The 17085-nt window shown below is 43.3% G+C and overlaps 1 protein-coding gene across 1 annotated transcript in view; it reads left to right on the forward strand.

The window, feature by feature from the left end:
- MINK1 (misshapen like kinase 1) overlaps positions 1-17085 on the forward strand; it is a 1658622-nt gene that overhangs the window by 723290 nt on the left and 918247 nt on the right. Inside the window, exon 16 of the mRNA XM_044077078.1 lies at positions 16522-16638. Coding sequence (XP_043933013.1) covers positions 16522-16638 — 117 coding nt within the window. The remainder of the gene's footprint in view (positions 1-16521; positions 16639-17085) is intronic.

Here is a 17085-nt window from a genome sequence, read left to right on the forward strand (position 1 = left end):
CATCACTGACACCAGTGACTAGTGCCAGAACCATGGCCTTAAGCTCAATGCCAAAAAGTGCATTGTCATTCCCTTTGGGTAAACTTTGGTGCCCATGAACTACCACATAGGCGGTAGTGCACTAAACACCGGTGGTGTGATGAGAGACCTGGAGAGACAGGTTGACAGCAGCCTCTCCTTTGCTAACCACATTGCCACAGTAGTCAGAAAGTCCTATGTGGCACATCTCATTACAAAAGGTTTCTCATCCAGGAAGAAAGAGGTCATGATCCCTCTCTACTCGTTCCTCATTAGACCTGTTATAGAATACAATGCCCCATTTGGTATGTACCTCGCTAGACACCTACAACAACTGGAAAGGCCACAAAAATACCTCACTGAGGATCTTAGGCCTTAGACACATGCCCTATATGGACAGACTCAAAAAAAACTCCAGCTATACTCTGCCTCTTATCGCCTACTTAAAGGCGATCTCTGCTTGACTTTCAAAGCCATGTCTGACCCTGAAATACCAATCCCTCCATGCCCACATGCTCCAGGGACCTAAACCTCATTACCACAATAAACAGAACATGCTGGAGGGACAGGTTCCTAACCCAGAGACTTCCCATACTCTGGAACAAACTTCCCATTCACGTCAAGCAGAGCACTTCACTGGCCCTCTTTAAGAGAAATCTTGACGAGTGGATGGGCAATAGGAAGTTCACCCCAGTGATCACTACATTGGCCTTGCTTAACAGGGGCACTGGGAACTAACTTTGGGTGGCATGATGCCAGGAAATCTTCTTGGGCTAGGCTTATATAGGCTTCAGGGCCGTTAACCTAGTAACACACCTATGAACCATGTTGGCTTAGTTCTTAATTTCTGCTGTTTTTATGATAATCTTCATGTTTATTCCTGTCCTTAAGGATCTGTATCCAAAATCCCAGTCTCTCCTCATTTCTTCAGGTTCCCTGTTTCATCATTATCCCTTTCCACTTTGAATTATAGGTTTCTGCTTGTGCTACATATAGGAGCCTTAACTATGTAGCTCTGAAATACCCCTTTGAATCTGGTAATCCCAAACCACCACATTCAGTTGGAAGAATCAGCTTATCCCACTTGACTCTTGCCGTCTTTCCTTCCCTGATAAAATCCTTCAGCTCTTTAATTGCTAACTACAATTTCTCTGGCTGATTAAAAATGCGCCTGACCTGTGTATAAAACTAAAGGGAGTAAAAGCATATTAACTGCTTGTATCTTGCTAACCATATCCATGTAAGAGTTTCCAGTTTCTCAGTTTTTGTATTCTCTTTAGTTTCTTCCCACATATTCTTATCTGCCACACAAGAATCCTTTTTTAATCTGTACTCCTAATTTTATCTTGTCCCCATAAATATGGATATTGCTAAACTAATTTGTGTGTGGATACATAATTTACAGCGATTGCCTTTGTTTTAGCTTCATTCATTTTGTATCCTGAAAAAATTAGAAACCGTCTCAAAATGTTCCACAACACTGAAATGCCCTTTTTCTGGTTTTATTGGATTTATAATATCTGCATATAGAGCCAGCTTTTTTTCACAGCCATACCAATTACCTCCTTGAATTTCTGAGTCTATTTTCTTTGCCAGTAGTTCTGAATACAGAACAAATAAAGTGGGAAAGAGGATGACACCCCTGCCTGGTTCCTCTGCTCAAACAGAAATTATCAGAGAGGAACCCACCCATTTTAATATTCTCCCACAGTCTCTCATATATTCTCCTACTCCACCTTATTTGTCAGGGAATACAAATGCTTCCATTGCCCTGCTCATAAACTCAGAGCTTACTCTGTCAAATGCTTTCTCTGCATCAAGACCCACCAGTAATAGTGGTATTTTCTTGCATTCTGCTTCCCTCTGGATTATCAGTGTTCTGTTAATGTCAGATGTTTGCCTACCCTCCACAAAACTACAGTGATCCATGTCTGTCAATTTTGACATCATATTTGCCATTCTTTTAGCCATTGTAGACATAAACACTTTATACTCATTGAAATGGGCTTGTATGAAGATGGATCCAATGGGTCGTTACCCTCTTTATGTATTAACAGCCACCACAGCTTTCTTCCAGGTTGTTGGTGCTTCTCTATAAATACTGTCAAACAAATGTTCCAGATCTTTGTTTTTCCCTCCTAGCTTCCAGACTTCACAGAAGTACCATCTTTTGGTTGGTTACACATCACCATTTTTATCTCTTGCGACATAAGTTTTAATATGCAAGAGAGAATTTCAAACTGAATAGAGTTATTTGACTACTAAAACGAAGTGTGTAGAGTAGTAAATGGTCAGATAAGGAGACTTAATTTTTTATGATAACTTAGAGCTGCGTTTTTGGTGATGGAAAAGAGGTGGAAGTAGTATGTGGCAGTCAATGTTGCCAACGATTCACCATTGCTTTTTAGGAGATGTCACCACCATTTGATTGTCTTCCAAGTAAGAGTTAGACTTTGTTTTTATTCAAACTATACAACTTTCTTTCCTTCTTGGATATCCTTATCTCTGAGTAGCAAAGTAATAGAAGTAACTAAAAGCAGTATGTATTACCTATGTAGTTTCACTTCATCATATCCTTTATAGGTTCATTGCTATCATAGTTACTTTTCCCAGGTCTTCTGCACAGCAGAGATTTTGTGTGAATGGTACTGTGAAAGATTTATTAGGCAACAAAACTAAGCCAGGTTGCACTAATGGTGAATTAAGTTGTGAATGTGTACTGTACATACCAACTAGCCTATTGGTTACACTCCTACTCGTCAGTAAGTTTTGTGATTTATTCAGTTAACTACCTATTTTCCATCATGCCCATTACGTTTGAACCATGTAATTCATTTCATCATTTCTGATTTCCTAGACTTTAGGTTGTATAAAGATTTATATAGATGTCCTTCATGGATGCATCTGCAGTCATAACAAGTGGGTTGTCCTGTCGTCAGGCAGCCCTGCAGTCGGCCGGATTCCAAAGTCCGGGTCCGGCTTCGGCTGATGTCGCACTCCACCCGACGTCATCTTTGTTGGTCTTCGGGTATAAAAGCATCAGCCGACGCCATTTTCCCCAGTCTTTCTTGCCGCGTACCAAGCAGAAGCTGTTCGCAAGTGCCGGTCGGTCGGATCCAGAGATTACTTCACCGAATACTACTCAAGACTTCTAAAGCTAAGTACCCGTTGGGGACTCTTTCTTGCCTCAGCCGATGTCAGAAAAAGTTAACAATTGTTTAACCTGTGGGAAACAAATACCTCATAAAGATTTCCACTCTTACTGTCTGCCCTGTTTAGGCCCAGCCCACGACGTAGCAGCCTGTTCGCCTGTGCTCTTTCAACCGACGAACGCTTAGGCGTCGGTCGGAGTTTGCAGAACAGTTTTTCGGTTCTGATTTTGCGTACATTATGCCGTCGGATCCTCCGACTACCCCCAAAAAACGCAAAGATAAAGACCGACACTCGCGGTCCGCGGTTTCGGCCGAAACCATGGTAAAGCAAACCGCGAGCGTCTCGGTTTCGGCCGAAACCGAGAAAACTGCTCAAAGTACAGCTGAACCTATTCTTACAACTGAGGCCCCTGCTACAACTCTTGAATCGACCTCAGAAATTTTACCCACTACGGTGGTTGACTTATCAGACACCATCCCCTTGGATGTCTCTACCCCAGCACGTGGTGCTGCTAGGCCTCCAGCTGCCATGTCCATTAAGGCCTTCGCCAGGGCTAAAGCAGCCAAAACTACTAAAACGGTGCCTGTTAAACACCCCACATCCAGGCCCTCTTCTAGTTCTCAAATGCTTTCTTTGGCAGAAGATTTAATTTCTTTATTTAGAGGATCTCAATCTCACCCAGACAGGGCCTCTCAGCCCCCAGAGAAGAGACCTAGGGCAGAGCCCCCAGAGCCAGTGTCTTCGGATGATTCTGCTGATGAATCAGACATCACTGACCAGCCTGAGGCTCCCTTCTCCAATTTTGAAGATTCTGATGCTGAAGAATCCATTCCAGCTGCTTCCCCACCAGAAGAATTCTCCTTTGGGGAAACCTTGCATGCCATGCGAGAACAGTTCCAATGGCAGCAACAGGATTTTTCAGACTCCAGAAAACGACTTAGGACCTTTCTGCACCTCCCACAGCACAGGCCCTTAGCTATACCTCCTGTTCTCTCTGTGGTGGATGATGCTTTCAATGATGTTTGCTCCGCTCCAGATTCTTTACCCCCAGCCCCTGCCAAACCAGACAGATTTTACAGGGTGCCAGATACTCATCACCACCTTTACAAGGCCCCACTTGCAGACCCAGAAACTATATCCCAGGGTCCCAAGGCAGTAGCCGACCACAGCTAAAACCCTATTCCTTCTGAAAGGGAAGCAAGGTCACTAGACAGATGGGGTAAAAGGTCTACACTTCAGCTACTCTCTCAGCTAGAGCTTTAAACTGTCAGTTTCACATGATACAATACCAAGAGTTTATGCTTGATCAGTTAACTAAAAAACTAACCACTGATGAATCTCTTGATAAGAAATATGTATTAGAGATGGTAAATAACATACAACAGGTTAGCAACCATTCCTTAAAATGTGGCTATGATGCACTGGAGGCTTCATTTAGATCAGCCATGACAGGCACAGTGATAAGAAGGCATGCATGGCTAAAGGAACAAGCTTTACGGATCATGTTAAAGCCAAGTTGCTAGATGCTCCTATGGACAAGACAAGTTTGTTTGGTACACCTGCACAGCAGGTTATGAAGAAAATGGAAGAAAAGGCAAAATCTGTTCAAACTGTCAAAGATTTCTTACAGGTTCAACCCCCAAGGTTTAGCAGGAACTGGCCTGCCAAAAATTGGTCCTTTCCTGACTCCACAAAATTTCAAAGGGGCAGGAATAGACGTTCCAGAGGCAGAAACCAATCCAGAGGAGGTGCCTACAGAGGACGACAATGGCAAGGTAACAACAGAGGCACAGACACAGCCACTGCCACTACATCAGCACAACCACAGTGACTTAATCCTAAATCCGCCTACCAGGGAACAAATAGCAGCTCCTCTAGGCGGAAAGTTAACCTTATTTTCAAAGAACTGGCATTACATAACAAAAGACAAGTGGATTTTACAAACCATAGATCAAGGTTACCGGTTTCACTTCCACACTTTACCAGTCAAAAGAGGAATGCCAAATCTACCTCCAAATCAAAAAACAGAGGCTCTACGCCAGATAATGGAGTTAGCAAACATGAGAGCTGTGGAAAGAGTGCCAACAGCAGAACAAGGAAAGGGGTTCTACTCCAGACTATTCCTAGTTCCAAGAAAGGAAAAAAGTTGGAGACCAATTCTCGACCTGTCCACCTTAAATACATACATCATTGTCCCAAAATTCAAAATGCTGACCTTACAGCAACTTCTTCCCATGCTGGGCAAGGAGTCTTGGCTGGTAACTCTAGATCTCAAGGAGGCATACCTGCACGTCCCCATTCGACCAATCTGCAGAAGATACCTCAGATTTCTTGCAGGATCAGAGCACTATCAATTCTCAGCATTGCCCTTTGGCTTATCTACTGCCCAGAGTATTCACAAAATGCCTGGCATCAGTAATCGCCCATTGCAGACTACAGGGAATTCAAATTTACCCATACCTGGATGACTGCCTGCTACAAGGGGACAACAAAAGCAAGCTGACAACAGATTTACAAAGGGTCATTTACTTGCTACAAGGACTGGGATACACAGTCAATTTACAAAAGTCAAGGCTGATACCATCCCAAACAAGGACTTTCTTGGGCTGAATTGGACACAGTACAACAAATGGCATTCCTGACTACAGAAAAACAAAAAGAACTTCCTCTTTACTTCTTGGCACTAACAAAGCTGAACAAGTTAACAGCAAGAAAAGTTCTGCAGGCCTTGGGCTTCATGGCATCATGCATAATCTTGGTCCCATTTGCCAGACTACATATGAGGAAACTACAGTGGTACCTAAAGAATTTATGGTCCCAACACAGACACAGTCTAGAAACAGAAATCCCACTAATTCCATGCTTAAAACAGGAGTTCCTATGGTGGGCTCAGGCATGCCAGTCAAACCCAGGCCTACCCTTTCGCAGATGTCACCCAAGCCAGACCATCACAACAGACGCTTCAGACCTAGGATCGCGGTCCCACATGCTGGACAAATGCGTGCAAGGATTGTGGACACAGGATCAACTTCACCTGCACATCAATCTAAAAGAAATGCTGGCAGTAAAACTGGCAATCCAAAAGTTCAAACCATTTCTCAGAGGGCCAGTTGATGATAAGGACAGACAACACCACAGTCATGTGGTACATCAACAAACAGGGAGGCACTCATTCATACCCCCTATGGAGAATGACGTTGGAGCTGTGGACCCTGGCACTCAGCTACAACATTCAGTTACAGGCAATTTTGTACGCGGGAAAGACTTTACTCCAGCAGACATATTAAGCAGAACCACTTCGGATGCCCACGAATGGAAGCTGCACCCGGACATCTTCAAGACCATCTCGAAGAAATGGGGAATGCCACAGATAGACCTATTCGCATCACCTCTCAATCACCAGCTCAAAAAAATCTGCACAAGGACATTCCACCCACTAGCATGGAAAGTGGACTCACTCTCCTTCAACTGGAAAGGCCTAACAGCATATGCATTCCCACCTCTTCCTTTGATGCACAAGGTACTACTAAAAATCAAGGAAGAACGTCCAAGGATAATCCTGATAGCTCCAAACTGGCCAAGACAACACTGGTACCCACTACTGAAGAGCATGTCTCGAACAATATGTGGCCAATACCCCTGATGCCTTTGATGTTAACTCAGAACAACTACAGCATCATACATCCAAACCTAAAAACGCTGCAACTGACTGCATGGAACATCTCATAGCAGCAGCTAATCCAGAACTTTCCCAAAGAGTTAAAGACATTATTCTTGAAGCACGCAGACCTTCAACAAGAAGGAACTATGCTGGAAAATGGAAAAGGTTTGTCATTTGGAGTACGGAAAGAGGAAAAGATGTGTCAAGCATAGATATGCCTAACATTCTGGAGTATCTGGCGAACTTCTTCATTCAGGCCTGTCCTACTCCTCCATCAAGATACATGCATCAGCTATTTCAGCAGAATACAGCTTTGATCCACCTGTTTTTCGCACCCTTTGCTCAGGCAGTTCCTCAGAGGAATCAAGAATGTAAAACCTCCAAGGAAACCACCATTACCAGCTTGGGATTTAAACTTTGTGCTAGAAAAGTTGACACTATCACCCTTTGAACCAGCAGCAACAGCAGACCTACAACACCTGTCATGGAAAACTGCTTTCCTACTGGCAATTACTTCAGCAAGGAGGGTTTCAGAACTACAGGCCTTAATGGCAGTGCAACCCTTCCTAATCTTCCACCAAGATAGAGTGTCCATGAGGACTAATCCTACATTTATGCCCAAGGTGGTATCCAGAGTGTCTTTAAACCAGGCAATCCACCTACCTACCTTCTTTCCCAACCCACAAAACAGAGGGGAAAGAATACTGCATACCTTGGATGTACATAGACAGCTACGCTACTACTTGGACAGAACAAAAATAGCAGAAAGACTGACCAACTTTTGTAGCATATGCAACAGGAAGGGAAGGAAAAGCTATTTCCAAACAGACAATCTCCAAATGGATAGGAAATTGCATACGATTCTGTTACTCCTTCCATGGAAAACCAATTCCACAGGACATAAGACCTCATTCTACAAGGGCAACAGCCACTACCACAGCCTTCTTACGAGGAGTGGCAACCAAAGACATTATTGAGGCGGCTACTTGGACCTCCGTGCATACATTTGCCAAGCATTATAATTTGCCTCTATATTCCAGATCCCGAGCAGGGTTTGCAACTGCTGTACTGCAAGGGATCCTAAACACACCATAATCTACTTTTATCCTCCTCCCCTAGTTGGCTATGGTATTCTACCCACTTGTTATGACTGCAGATGCATCCATGAAGGACATAGTACAGTTTTGTACCTACCATAAATGTAGATGTCCGAACTGGATAGCATCTGCAGTCAGGATTACCCTCCCTCCTTCCCTCTGTGGTACTCCTAGGGTGTTTACCCTCCTAATAGCTAGCTGTTGGGGAGTCTTTATGGTGTATTTGTTTGTATATATGTACATATATGCTTATTACTGTGTTTACCTTTATCCATTTGGAAACATTGGCATCTATCCAAATTTTAGCCTGCAAGAGGGCTACTGGCATCTGGGGCAAGAAACACTGAGGAAAATGGCGTCGGCTGATGCTTTTATACCCGAAGACCAACAAAGATGACGTCGGGTGGAGTGCGACATCAGCCGAAGCCGGACCCGGACTTTGGAATCCGGCCGACTGCAGGGCTGCCTGACGACAGGACAACCCACTTGTTATGACTGCAGATGCTATCCAGTTCGGACATCTACATTTATGGTAGGTACAAAACTGTACTTTCTGCAACTGTCATTAACCAGTTGGTTTGATAGATCTGGCTTTGAGCTTTACTAATCCTATTTATATACCCAGGTCCATAAATGAAAATACAGTTTCAGGTGCTCTGTGCTGTGTTAAATATTCATCTTTCAATCTGTTTCCCAAATGTCATATGCTTATGTGCATCAGTTTGTTATTCTCCTGTGTTCAAATAGTCAATTTAGTCAAGTTATTTTGCAGACATGCCCCATCTGTAACGCATGTAATCAGTTTGCCCATTTTCAGGTGATCTGTGTACAGACTGTACAATACCTCAGATGAAAAATATCAAAGATATGATTTAAACAAGTATGGGCCAAGGACAACAGCCTTGTTGGGCACCCTAACTGTAACTTGGAATTTCACCTGTCCAATTGCTGTATACTTGACATGTCCTATTTGTAAGCCATGCAGCTGTCATCTTAAAAATACATCAGTATCTAGTTCTAGCTTATTGATCAGTGTATTTTGCATGTGATCTTATCAGATGCTGAACTTTATATCAATTACAGCATAAGTTTTCATATTTTCAAGTTATGCATGCTGATGTATGCTTTCAAGTTCCAACATTTCTATTTTTGATGATATCCAAAATAGTCTTCTCCATAAGTAGTTTCTAAGTAGCTAGCAGTTGTTAAGCTTACTCTTAAGGTTCAGATATCTGTGGTCACCAAATCCTCATGATGTTCTTCATCTCACATTGCTGCAGTCATAACTTGTGGGTAGTCCGCTGTCCTCGGTCGGCCCGAATACCAAAGTATTAGGCTGGCATCGGTCATGGCGCTCAGATCTGACGTCAGTGCGTCATGGTATTAAAGCGCATGACCGACGTCATATCCTCAGTCTTTTTTGCCGCATGGTCCGAAGCAGAAGCAGCGTTTGCAAGTGCCGTCGCTCTGAAATTTTCGTATTCTGAGTTTCAGACCGAAACCAAGTTGGCTAAGTACCCGTTGGGAATATTTTGTTTTTCTTGCCTCCGTTAATTCCGGATGTCAGAAAAAGTGAATAATTGTATTTCTTGTGGGAAACAGATACCGCATAGGGATTACCACTCTCTCTGTATTCCTTGTTTGGGGCCTGAGCACGACGTAGTCGGGTGTCGCTTTTGTGCTAGGTTTAATAAGCGCACCATTAAACGTAGGTTAGATTGTGCTAGGCTTCTCTTGCAAGCGTGTAATTACAATATGCCGTCAGATCCTCCGACGCCCGCTACCGCTAAGAAGCGCAAGGAAAAATCGTTAAGGTCCAAGCAGGATGAGTCGTCCGTTCCGGACGCCGGTTCTTTAGAAACTACGGTGGAATCTGTAGATCCAGCCGAGGTTTCAACTGAGTCTCAGGGGGAGACGTTAATTTTGCAGGATGTGGCCTCTCAGGAGTCAGGTCAGGCTGAGGGGGCCTCTCAGGTTGCTGTACTCCCTTCTTTGCCTAAGGGGGTTAGGCCTTCTCCTTCTGTCTCTAAGGTACCTTCTAGGGGCAGGCCTGGTTTGCCTTCCTCAGGTGTCAGTCCTAGTTCTGCAGGTTCTGTGCCTAAAAAACACATGCTTAAAATGACAGAAGATTTACTTTCCTTAATCAGGGGTTCTATGCCCCCTCCAGATAAGAGGCCTAGGGTGGAGCCAGAGGTAGAATGTTTGGAACAGGCTTCAGATTACTCAGAGTCTTCGGCTGAAGACATTCAGGATTTTCCTCCTTATTCTGATTCAGACGCAGAGGATTCCAGTCCTTCTGCTTCTCCTCCAGAGGATTTTTCTTTTTCAAAAACCCTGCATTCTATGAGGGAGCATTTTAAATGGGAAGGCCAGGATTTCTCGGATTCCCGAAAGAGGCTTAGGGAATTTTTGTTTTTACCACAACATCGGCCCTTAGCTATACCTCCTGTTTTGGATGTTGTTCAGGATGTTTTCTCTGAGGCTTCCCTTAATCCAGACTCTTTGCCTCCTGCGCCAGTTAAACCAGATAGGTATTACAGAGTGCCTGACGCTCATAAATATCTGTATAAGAGCCCAAGGGCTGACCCAGAAACTATTAGCCAGGGACCTAAGGGTGTCAGGGCTTCTGTTGTAAAGAATCCAGTTCCTATGGATAAAGATTCTAGAGCTTTGGATAGGTGGGGTAAGAAAGTGTACACCTCTTCCACTTTAGCAATGAGGGCTTTGAATTGCCAGTTTCATATGTTGAAGTACCAGAATTTTCTCCTTACTCAGTTAAAATCTAAGGTAGATGCTTTGGCAGAGGGCATAGAGTGTAAGGAATTACAGGATTTGGTTCATGCCTCTGATCAGGTGGGTAAGCATTCTTTGCAGTGTGGTTTCGATGCTTTACAGGCTTCTTCCAGGGTGGCTGCCACTGGATCAGTTATTCGCAGGCACGCCTGGCTTAAGGATCAGAATTTGTCAGAGCATGTTAAAGCTAGAATTTTAGATGCTCCTTTACAGTCTGAAGTTTTGTTTGGTTCTCCTGTGGAGTCTGTCTTAAAGAAAATGGAAGACAAGGCTAAGTCTATGCAGACTGTTAAAGATTTTTGCAGGTGCAGCCCCTAAGTTTAGCAGGAATTGGCCTACTAAGGGATGGGCTTACCCTTCTTCTGATTTACAGTCTAGGGGCAGATCTAGGCGTGGTAGGGGCAGAGCTCAGGGTTCTTTCAGGCCTAGAACGTGGAGTTCCCCTGCACAATCTACAGGTGAGGGCAGGGGCCAGTCCTTTCGTAAACAGGCCCAATGACCTGCATCTTCAGCTGCCAGATCCCTCCTGTCTGGCAGCACCTTTGGGAGGAAAGTTGGCACTCTTCAAGCAAAATTGGCTTTTAGTCACCCAGGACAAATGGGTGTTGGACATTATAGACCGAGGCTACAAGTTTTATTTCCACACATTGCCTCCTTTCAAGGGCATGCCAGACGTTCCTCCTCAGCAAAGGGTAGAGGCTCACAAACAGATTTCTTTACTTCTTCAAATGGGGGCTATACAGCAGGTCCCTCTGTCAGAAGTGGGCCTAGGATTTTATTCTCACCTGTTTCTTGTACCAAAGAAAGGAAACACTTGGAGGCCAATTTTGGATTTATCTATCCTTAACACATACCTGGACATTCCAAAATTCAAAATGTTGACGTTGCAACAACTTCTGCCTCTGTTGGGCAAAGATCACTGGATGGTAACTCTGGATCTCAAAGAGGCTTATCTTCATGTTCCTATCAGGCCCAGTTGCAGGAGATATCTGCGTTTTCGGGCTGGGACTTTACATTATCAGTTCTCTGCATTGCCCTTTGGCTTATCTACTGCGCCCAGGGTGTTCACAAAGGTTCTGGCTCCGGTGATAGCCTTCTTAAGGTTAAGAGGAATACAAATTTATCCTTATTTGGACGATTGCCTGATTCTTGCTCAAGACAAAAACAAGCTTCTTCACCATCTACAGTATGTTATGGCAGTGTTAAGGTGCCTAGGGTATTCTGTGAACGAAACAAAGTCCAGTCTAGTACCCTCTCAAGAAATGTGCTTTCTGGGTGTGAGACTGAATACAGCTTCCCAGATGGCCTTTTTGACCCTGGACAAACAAAGAAACCTTACACTTTACTTCCAACAATTGTCTCTACGGTCCAGGCTGACTGCAAGGACAGTCCTTCAAGCCTTGGGGTTCATGGCATCTTGTATTCTGGTGCTTCCCAATGCCAAACTGCATATGAGGAAGCTACAATGGTATCTCAAAATGTATGGACGCAACACTGCCATGATCTGGACACTGTCATTCAGATAATACCTTGCATTCAAAAGGAATTTTTGTGGTGGGCTCAGGAATGTCACCTAAACAAGGGACTCTCTGTGACCCGACCAGAGGCGAGTCAGATCTTAACGACAGATGCCTCGGACAAGGCTTGGGGAGCTCACCTCAATGGAAAATGGGTTCAAGACACGTGGCCTGCCAGACTTCAACATTTACATATCAACTTGAAGGAGATGTTAGCAGTCCAATTTGCATTGATGGTTTTCAAGGATCTACTTCACCCAGGACAAGTGTTGATTCAAACAGACAACACAACTGTCATGTGGTACATCAACAAGCAAGGGGGGACCCATTCGTACCCTCTTTGCAGGCAAGCTATGATTTTGTGGGAGACTGCTCTCAGTTTGCACCTCACTCTTCAGGCAAGGTTTCTGCCAGGAGCACAGAACTCCTTAGCAGATGTTTTGAGCAGACAGATGGTGGATCCCCACGAGTGGAAATTGGATCCTCATGTATTTCGACAGTTGACAGTGATATGGGGGACTCCAGACATAGATCTGTTCGCTTCTCCACTAAATTTCCAGTTGCCAAAGTTTTGCACAAAGATGTTTCATCCAACAGCTTGGAAAGTGGATGCTCTGTCATTCAGTTGGACCAATCTTCACGTCTATGCATTTCCTCCTCTGCCTCTCCTTCCCAAGGTGCTCTTGAAGGTCAGACAAGACAAGCCCTCCATGATTCTAATAGTTCCAGATTGGCCTCGACAGCACTGGTACCCTCTGCTGAGGAGTTTAGTAAGGGAGCCTCCTTGGCCTTTGCCTTCAATTCCACACCTTTTGTCTCAGGCAGGCAATCATTTCCTCAATGTCAGGATTCAGTCCCTGCATCTAACAGCCTGGCATATTCTGTTCTAGAACCTGGAGGGTCGCAGCTTCCTCAACAAGTTTTGAATGTTATTTTGGAGGCCAGAAGGCCTGGTACAAGGAAAGTTTATGCAGATAAATGGGGGAGATTTTTTATTTGGAGCAAAGCAAAGAGCTTTGATGTTTCCAGGCCTGATTTGAGTGTTTCTCTTCAATATCTTACGGAATTATTAGACAAGGGTTTGTCTTTCTCCTCTGTAAAAGTTCATGCTGCAGCCATTTCTGCTCACTATGACTGTGACCCACCATTATTCTCTCATCCTTTGTTTAAGCAATTCCTTAGAGGGGCAAAGAACATAAGACCCCCAGAGAGCTCCTACTCCTTCCTGGGATCTCAATTTTGTGTTGGAAAAGCTTACTTTACCTCCTTTTGAACCTGCAGCTACGTCTGAGTTAAAGTTTTTGTCTTGGAAAACTGCTTTTTTTGTTTGCCATTACGTCTGCTAGAAGGGTATCTGAATTACAGGCTCTCATGGCAGTTGAACCCTTCCTGATTTTTCATAAGGATAGGGTATCCCTGCGTACTAACCCTACTTTTATGCCTAAAGTGGTTTCAAATGTGGCCTTGAACCAATCTATTCATTTGCCTACTTTTTATGCTGATCCCCAAAATAAAGGGGAGAAAATTTTGCACACTTTGGATATTCACAGGCAGTTGCGTTATTATTTGAGCAGGACTAAAAGGTTCAGACAGTCTCAACAGTTGTTTGTTTCTTTTGCTTTGGCCTCTCAGGGAAAACCTGTTTCAAAACAAACTATATCTAAGTGGATTGGCCATTGTATTGCTTTTTGTTATTCTCATCATGGTAAGGAGATTCCGGCTGGAATCAGACCTCATTCCACTAGGGCTACTGCCACTTCTACTGCTTTTTTAAGGGGTGTAGCTACTAAAGATATTTTGGAGGCAGCTACTTGGAGTTCAGTGCACACTTTTTCTAAACATTACCATCTCCCTCTTTATTCCAAATCTAGGGCTGGATTTGCCACTGCAGTCTTACAGGGCATGTTAGCAGCTCCCAATGCTTTATGATTTTGCCAGCCTCCCTTTACCTTTGCTTTGGGATTCTACCCACAAGTTATGACTGCAGCAATGTGAGATGAAGAACATAGTACAGTTTTGTACCTACCATAAATGTAGATGTTCGAAGATCCACATTGCTGCAGTCCAATTTACCCTCCCTCCTTCCCCTCTGTAGTTTGGAGTGGTTGTATGGTTTGGGTGGTAGAGGTTGTTTGTACATGGGTTTTGGAGGTTTTTCTCTTTTTGGCTGTGGCCTTTCTTTTTAGGGCCTTCTGACATCTGGGGCAAGAAAAGACTGAGGATATGACGTCGGTCATGCGCTTTAATACCATGACGCACTGACGTCAGATCTGAGCGCCCATGACCGACGCCAGCCTAATACTTTGGTATTCGGGCCGACCGAGGACAGCGGACTACCCACAAGTTATGACTGCAGCAATGTGGATCTTCAAACATCTACATTTATGGTAGGTACAAAACTGTACTTTTTTTCTTGAATACTTTTGTCACCCTTGTTAAGTATTTCATTCCTTCAGATGGCATATCAGTGGTTATACATTTGATCTCTTCATGGTTAGGTTACTGTAGTGCCATTTACCTTGGTTACTGGACATTGAATTTGACAGACTACAACTGGTGCAGAATATTAGTGCGGTGCTTGAGTGTGCTCTCTGCAGTGATTTCCTTGCAAGTTTCGCATTGTTTTAATAGGGTCCAAGTCTGCCTTATCCACAAGTTGTTCCCCCTTAATTTAGGAAACCCCTTAGGTGGTATTGGCCTGCTGGTATTGTCCCCCCTCAGGCAGTGGATTGCTTCAGGTTCTAAAGGTTCAAATTAAACCAGCAGGTGAACATTTTTTTGCGCACAACTGGCCTTGGCTTTGGAACTTCTTATCAGAATGGCTTAGGATGATCCCAACGCTTCTCATTTTCAAATGCTTATCTAAAACCTGTATGATATCTTTCCCACATAAAATGCTGCTGTATGTCTTTCCTGTGTTATTATAACATATCTTAGTTAATAGGCAGTTAAACTTGAACTGTTTAATAGTACTCCAGAAAGCTGCCATCCACTTTTAAAGATCTGCAGTAACTAAGGAAGTCACCAATATTAAAATAAATTTCTTCAAGTGACTTCTGCAGTTCCAGTCCTCAATATCAGTGATAGTAACTCAGGAGAAGAGGCAGAACATGCTTCAGACTTTAGATCCATGCTTGCTGTTACTGCAGTGCATACATTTCCTGATCACTTGCCAGTTTCCATTTGTTAGTGTCAGGGTTACACCAGCTTTGCAGCATTTGCAGTGTTCAGCTAATTTTTTCACTTACAGCCATACAGTTTTTTTTGTTCAGTGTGCCTGTTAGCGATAGACATCACTTACTGATGAGCCATTCTGTATCCTGACTTTTCCTCCTTGTGTTCCTGGTGTACTGCCTGTCTTGAACTCTTCAATTTTAAAGGTTCCAGACTGTGTTTCCACATAACACTTGATCCACAAGTGGTATTGTGGCCATGAAGTTACTATATTTCTTGGTAACCAATAGCCAGGCCCATTAACTGCCCAGTTGTACATTTGCTCAGCACTTGTAATTCCTTACAGAGTTGACCAGTTTCTCAGAAGGCCTAGTCATGAATCTTCTTAAGGTCCATCAGTAATGGTGCCTAGTTATGTAGTATTGCTTGCCATTTGCAAACTGGGTAGTTGGACTGGTCCTTATGGCCATTTTTCATCTGTGATCTGGGATTCTTAAGAGCTGCATTAAAGACACAAGTAGTTTCAGTAATTGATAATATGGTGACAGTTACATAAAACAAACGTGACTGTGATTGTACAATGATACAACACTAGAAACAGAAGTAAAACCAAATAAACATAAATGCTACAGTAGCTAAAAACATGTACAGCAAATTATTACGTACATAGCTGAAAAAAAATCAGAAAAACTGATTAAACTTTCAAATGAGTACTTATGTTGCTGATCCAAAGTCTGACTCGCATGAAGAGTTAGACTTCAGAAGATGTTTAGAGTTTATTTTTTTATTTTTCTTTAGGTGTAATCTTTCTATCATCTGTTTTTAAACTTTCAAGAAATTACATTCTGTAGACGTGCATTAAGTTTAAAAAAAGAAGTGAAATGTAATGGAAACAAAGCTGGCTTGGTTAGGCATGTGTTGAGATTCTTGAATACTGCATGTATTAATGAAGATAAGTACTTTGTAATGTACAACTATAAGCAATTATAATGGCCTTTTTATTTTTGATCATTGTGTTTGAAACTGTGCTTGCTGTTCTTGTGTTGCAGTAATCTAGAAGAGGGCTTTTGAGACTTAGTTGCTCATGTATCTTTTTCACACCCAACAGCAACAGCGTCGAGATCGAGAGCTGCGCAAGCTGCAAGAGAAAGAACAGCAACGCAGAAAAGAAGAAATGCAAGCAATGCGACGAGAGGAGGAGCGCCGTCAAGCTGAGAGAGAACAGGTAAGTGGACATTCAAAAACATATATTGCTTTATCAGAGGCAAAATGAGGAAAAAGCACATCTCTTGTTTAATCTTTAATGCTACTCCAGTGTTAGTGCACTTTGAAAGGGAAGACTTGGCCTTGAACTGATAGGAAACTAAACTATAGAACATCCTTAAGGATATCTTAATGTGAAAATGAGAGATAGCTTCCATTGTTGGTGGTCTTGTGTGCCTGGGTGAGGAAAAATGGTAGTGATCTGTGTGGTTTGAGTGGTGGTGCTTATGTAAGATAGGCTCATGCCCATATTTGCCTGCTTGTGATGATCACAACAGTATCTTCAAGGTGCCAGAGTGGTGTACTACTGTAGATGGGTTAATGACCCTTCGGCAGGCAGTTGTTATGAAGCTTGACAAGCTGCCCCTGAAACTTATCCTGAACTATATAATTTATGGCTGTTACGACA

The sequence above is a fragment of the Protopterus annectens genome, chromosome 7.part0 (genome assembly GCF_019279795.1).
Source record: "Protopterus annectens isolate FY-2018-M chromosome 7.part0, PAN1.0, whole genome shotgun sequence".
Taxonomy (NCBI): domain Eukaryota; kingdom Metazoa; phylum Chordata; order Ceratodontiformes; family Protopteridae; genus Protopterus; species Protopterus annectens.